Here is a 6000-nt window from a genome sequence, read left to right as displayed (position 1 = left end):
TCGCTCGGCTAGTGTTTTGTATTTTTAGTACAGACAGGGTTTCACCGAGTTAGCCAGGATGGTCTTGATCTCCTGACCTCATGATCCGCCCGTCTCAGCCTCCCAAAGTGCTGGGATTACAGGCTTGAGCCACCGCGCCCGGCCAAAAAGATATTTTTTAATTAGCAAAAATGTTTGTTGGTGTTGGTTTTACTCTTTTATGTCTCCTCAATGTCTGAGGATCCATGGCTATTTGTATTTAAGGATAAAGCACTGAAAATATGATTAGAAGATTTATGTGTGATAATGTATTTGTTAACCTGAGGGCTGCACTGTCCTTACAGTAGCTCTTCTTCAATATTAGAATGGTTCTTAACTAGCAGCTCTGCCTCTTGGCAAACCACTACCTCGTCTGCTGACTAGGCTCTTTCACTGTGGGCCCCAACCATCAGTTTCTATGAGTGTTCTCTCTTGGCCTGGTCAATTTTACCACAGAGAAATCTTCTAATCTCCTGCTTGGTGAGGGGTGGTTACCAAGCTAGTTCCCAGTGTGTATGGAGCTGAGTGGCTGGAGGGCTTAGTAGTAAGTAAGAAGACTTTAATTAACCAATTAATTTCCATACAGTATTCCCTCCCTCAGCCGTGCCTAGTGTCCTGAAGTCTAGAGTCCTTCTGCTTCAGCCTCTCCAGAGAATGAACTTCTAGCTCACCACTGGGGAGAGGGGCTAGTAGCCTGGCTGCCTGGGGTGGTAGAGAGGAACTGAGGGTCTAACTGCTTTTTATATAGATCATCAACTGCTATGGTTTGGATGTTTGGGTCCTGTCCAAACTTCATGTGTTAAAGCTTAATGGTATGATAGGATTAGGAGGTGGGACCGTCAGGAGGTGATTAGATCATGAACAGGTTTAAGGCCCTCATACAAGAGGCTGCACACAGTGTTCAGCCCTTGGCCTTTCCACCTTCCACTATGTGAGGACACAGTGCTTGACCCCTCAGGAGAATGCAGCAAACATGGCGCCATCTTGGAAGCACAGGGCAGGCTTTGCCAGACACTAAACCTTCTGGCACCTTGATCTTGGACGTCCAACTTCCACAACAATAAAAAATAATTATCTGTTCTTCATAAATTACCCAGTCTCCCAAGCTTCTCTCACTGTTTGCTGAGTCAGTCGCCATGTGTTCCACTTTCCAGCTCTAAAACGTTGCTGCCACTCCTTTCCAGTTCTCTTTGCCCTGGTGTATTTATGGCTTTCAAAAATCCCTTGCTGTTGTTTTTGGAGGGTTTCTGAGAGAGTGACAGTAACCCTGTGTGCAGTCCACCATGCAGGAGGAGTTTCTTCCACCAAGAGGAGGAGTTTACATCTTCCCCTTCACCCTGCCCCTGTCCTACTCCAGTCCAAACACCAGCTCTCCCTCCATATTAGAAAGGTTCTTAACCAGCAACTCTGCCTCTCAGCAAACATTCCCACCCCCAATTCCAACCAGTCCTTCTTCCACCCAGTCACCATAACACACTTTGTAACAGGGAAATCCAACATCTCCCCTGCTCCACTGTCCTTTGCAAGCTGTGCTCTGCTTTTCCTCAAATGGGTCTTACTCTCTTAAGGCTCTCAGCCTTTGCACATGGTGCCCTTCTTGAGCCATCTTTCCCTTCTGTGTCTGCCTGACAAGCCTCTCTTCATCCTTTGTGGCTCACATGAAGCACCACTTCCCCTGGGAATTCTTCCTGGCTTTCCCAAGCAAGCAGAGGAAACAGTTGGCTCTTCCATGTCCCCTGCTACTTTCTGAGGGCTCTTTGCACATGGGATCGGTACTCACGTTGAAGGGCCTCTTCTCCCAACTACACGGTAACCTCCCTAAGGACAGGGCTTATGGACTTCATATTTTGTTTCCTAGCACCCAGCACCTTGCCTGGCATAAAGCATGAAGACCAAAAAAAAAAAAAAAAAAAAGCACCCACTGAATACATGAGTGGGTGCTACATTTTCCCCAAATAGAACAAACACTTAAGTATTTAGATGAATTAGGGTTCTAGCAACTGAATTAGAGAGAAGTCTACGTTGGCTGGTTCTAAAATTCAGAAATGCATTGTTTTTGTTTTCAAGTATCTAGAGTGAAATTTGTTCAGCTCCTTCTCATAGATTATATGATCATTCAAGGACTGTATTAGAATGACTTGCAATGAGGTATTAATGAGTAGTCCAAGTCGCTGCTTATTCTCTATTTTGCTATTGCAAACAATAGCTTTGCAGTACCGGAAAATAAATTATTTCTCTAAACTAGGGAAACATTTCCCTTGCAAGTTTGATTTCCCTATTAATTTTCAGCAAAGACTTTTTATTCGCAGGTAGTATAAATGAACATACAGAGAATAAGAGGCAAAAGCAGCCCTGGGTGGGAACAGATACTGCCTTGCCTGCGATTGGGGAAGGTATGTGACCCCCACCGCCTGCCAGGCTTGAACCCCTTCCCCTCACAGTTGACTCCTCTTGTATAAACTGCAAGATGCTATACATATTAGGTGCTATTATTATCATTATGGTTGTTTCAAAGGGTTTGAAAAGTGGTAACTCATTGTATTCTTGTAAAATCCACGTCAAAAGCAGAAATGCTATGTTACTTAGGTTCTAAAACGAAGAAACAAGAGACTGGGTGGTGAAGTGGCCTTGCCAAGTCCCTGAGTAACAGGTGGCTGGGCCCTCACACAGGGTCTCATGCCATGGTGCCCATTCTGGCAGGCCCCAGGCACAGCTCAAGTGCAGTGTTGTGAGGTGGTGCGACGTCACTCACCATGACTGTGTATGCAGTCTGGGCACGGATGGCATCCTTCAGGAGCAGAAGCTTCTCAGAAACCTGTCAACAGAACACAGAGGCAGCATGGGGTTTAAAAGGCTGCTCGGAGCCAAAGCGTCTGGTGGTCAGAGGGCTGAGCCCAGGGCAACCCACAGCGGCCTCACTGGTTTCCTGTGGCCATGGGATGGGGCAGGACTTACCAGCACAGCAGCCTTGTGATCAGTCATGGCTCTCACAAAAGCCAGTGCCTCTGGAGTGGCTGATCTGATGTTGTCCACGCGTCCCTCCTGGAATCGGCGGATGGACGCACTCTCGTAAGTGGGCACCAGTCTTCGGTGGAGCCTGCGTGGGATGAAGGATGAATGGCACGTGGTAATTTATTCTTGGGAAATCATAAACTTGGAAAGAAAAACCGCCTCAGCAAGCTTTATTTTCACAGCCCTGACTTGACTTGGCAGAATATTTCATTTTAATATTAATAGAATTCTAGAGGGAATTCCCAAAGACGACGCTGGGGAGTCTTCCACATGGAGAGCCACGTTTGCTTGTATACACCCGGGGATGCTGCACTGATATAAAATAAAGAAGTGATGGGTAGCGCTTCAAAAATAATTCCCCACCTGGTGGAAAACCTAGAGTTTACTGTGAGACCTGAGTGTTTGAGGAATAGCACAGAATGGAATAATTGTGTAGTTAATCATTCCCACCCATGAGGGAATCCTGTTTTATTTAAACTGATTCAAGCATGACCTCTGGAGGGAGGTGGGGAGGGGCCTTAGTGCTGGTGAGCGTAAATGGCTGTCCAGGCCTTCCAGGGGTGGCTGGGCTTCTGACAGACCCATGAGCACCATGGCTGTGCCTCACCTCCCTGACGACTATGACCCAAGCAGCAGTGGCCACTTCCCCACCAGCCAGGGGACCCCTCTTTCCTTATTCATGGGAACTGGGCCAGTGTCCCTGGGCTTGCACCCCTGGCGGGCACACTTCCTTTCTCACCACTCAGTAAGTTCCTTGGTGTTGGGAGTGGGGGAAGAAAAAAGACACAGAGCTTGGAGAGAAGCAGTGACAGCCCAGTGTCACCCAGCAAGTCATGGCCCCACATCTCAGCCCTCTCAGGACATGTCTCTCCCTCACTGGCTGGGCTCCTTGAGGTTTGGGAAGGCCGTGTCCAGTTCTGCAGGGTGTGTGATACTGTCTTGTTTGGTGAGCAAGGGAATGACCTTCCTGTACACTCTGACATATTTCCCCAAGACTCTGGCAAGGAGCTCCTGTCCTGGTCCCTGGAGGCAAAAGCCATCACTGGCCAGTCATTGACCACCCCCAATTCAGGCAGCTTCTGGGTTTCTGCTGAATCTAGGGGCAGATAAAAACAATTGTGATTATTACAGCTTAGAGCATGAAGAACGCTGCTCATGGGAAGCAGATCCTCTTTGGGCATTCGATGAACCCAGGAGCCTCTGGCTATATCCATTCCCGGCCTCGTCCAGTGATAGCACAGCCAACAGGCAGGTGGAGGAGGGGTGCACTGTGCAGGCTGCACTGGCCCCCTCAGCTCTGGATCTGAAACTTGGAAGTGCTCACAGTAGAGAGGTCCTGAGCAGCTGGTCTTGGTGGCATCCCCAGTCGAGGCTCCGGCAGGATGCTGACCTTATGGTCTGTCTCAGCCCCATGCCCTCTGAGTATCAGAAGGCACTGACCACCATTCCAAATGCCAGGTAGGTCCTGCAGCATCTCAGTGCTGGTGAGGTTTCTACCTCTTCAAGTCTCAGCGGCAAGCCCAGTCCTCATATGGGATGACATTGGCCTTCCCCAAGGTGTCCAGACAGGACAGACACTCAAAGCAACTGCACTCACTTCCTTGAGAATTACAGCCCCGCAGGGGGACACTGGGCTGCTGTGTCCACACGGGTGCTGCCTGCTTGTTAGTGAGAATGCCTCGCCCTAGCTTTACTGCAGGGTCACTTTATGCCTTTCATGGAAGTTGCAAACTGAAAGCAGGTTTGAGGGCAGAGCTTTACCGTTCATAGCAGTCATTGATGAGCTGCTGCTTCTGGAGCCCTGGAACTGTCAGGAGCTGGCCCCATCTCCAGGAAGATCTATTTCGAATTTTGGTTTCTTCGCCTCCTGTAAGGCTAATTCACCTCTCTCCCTGCCTTCACTCCTGATTTCCCTACTCTTCACCCCTTCACTGACACACAGCTACCTGGGTCACCAGGTCTAAATCCCAGACCTGGCCGAACCACTCCTGGCCAAACCTCCCATCTGTGATTCAGTCTCTGGCACCTACTCTGTGCCAGGTATGGTGTGGGTGCGAGGGACTCAGAGGCATGCGAGATGCCCAAAGTGTCAGGGTTGCGGGGACAGTCTAGAAAACAAAGCCAGCAAATCTGCAAACAAGATAATTCACATGAGTAACAATTGCCTGAAAGAAAAAAAAAATCAATGTGGTATGATAGAGAATGGGTGGCAAGGGGGCCAGAGGGGGCTGCATTAGATAAGGGGGTGGGGAAAGGCTTCGAGGGATGGACCCTGGGCTGGAAAGGGCTGGTGCGTGTAGAGGGTGGTGACTCTGAGCCCACACGCACACCTTCCGTGGGTGGCAGAGGTACAGCCAGGGCAAAGGTCAGGAGGCAGGAAAGAGCTGGGGGTGTGGGAGGGCCTCAGGTGAGGCCAGTCCACAGGGGGCACTTTTGTTCAGGCTTTTGTTCTAAGCCTGGTGTGAAGGCACTGGGAAGTTTCATGTGGAAAGTAATCAAGTCTAATTTGCATATTTCAAAGTTCACTCTTCATGAAGACAGTATTACCAGGGGTAATGGTGGAAGCAGTGACCTTAGGGAAGTGCTGCTATTGGCTAAACATGAGCTGATGGCGGCCTGGGAGGGGCTGATAGCAGTGGAGGTGGAGGGTAGGTGAGAGACATTTGGAGGAGAACGGATATGGCAGTGTGTGGGGATACGAGAAAGGACGGAATCAAGGATGAGTCCAAAATCTTTGTCTTGATCAGCTGGGGAGCTGCTGGTTCCATTTCCTTAGCAAGACTGGGAAGACTGGGGAGGAGCAGGTTGCAGCAATAGAGCTTGGGTGAGGTGGGGGAAGTTGGGATGGAGGGTAGCCCCTTGACTCCAACCATGGTCTGTATCCCTTCCTGGCTCTTCTCAGCTCTACAGTCCAGCCCTCTGGAGCTCCGTTTCCCTGTGCCATCACCCAGGCAGTTCCCTGATGGCACA

The 6000-nt window shown here is 49.6% G+C and overlaps 1 protein-coding gene across 2 annotated transcripts in view; it reads right to left on the bottom strand.

The window, feature by feature from the left end:
- CHAT (choline O-acetyltransferase) overlaps positions 1-6000 on the bottom strand; it is a 57623-nt gene that overhangs the window by 7257 nt on the left and 44366 nt on the right. For both annotated transcript variants that reach the window (XM_011950368.1, XM_011950367.1), the window contains exons 12-13: positions 2974-3115; positions 2771-2833 (exon numbers count right to left, since the gene is read on the bottom strand). In XM_011950368.1, coding sequence (XP_011805758.1) covers positions 2771-2833; positions 2974-3115 — 205 coding nt within the window. The remainder of the gene's footprint in view (positions 1-2770; positions 2834-2973; positions 3116-6000) is intronic.

The sequence above is a fragment of the Colobus angolensis genome, unplaced genomic scaffold (genome assembly GCF_000951035.1).
Source record: "Colobus angolensis palliatus isolate OR3802 unplaced genomic scaffold, Cang.pa_1.0 Scaffold306, whole genome shotgun sequence".
Taxonomy (NCBI): Eukaryota; Metazoa; Chordata; class Mammalia; order Primates; family Cercopithecidae; genus Colobus; species Colobus angolensis.
Note: the sequence above shows the minus strand (reverse complement) of the source record. Positions and strands in the feature narration are given on the sequence as shown.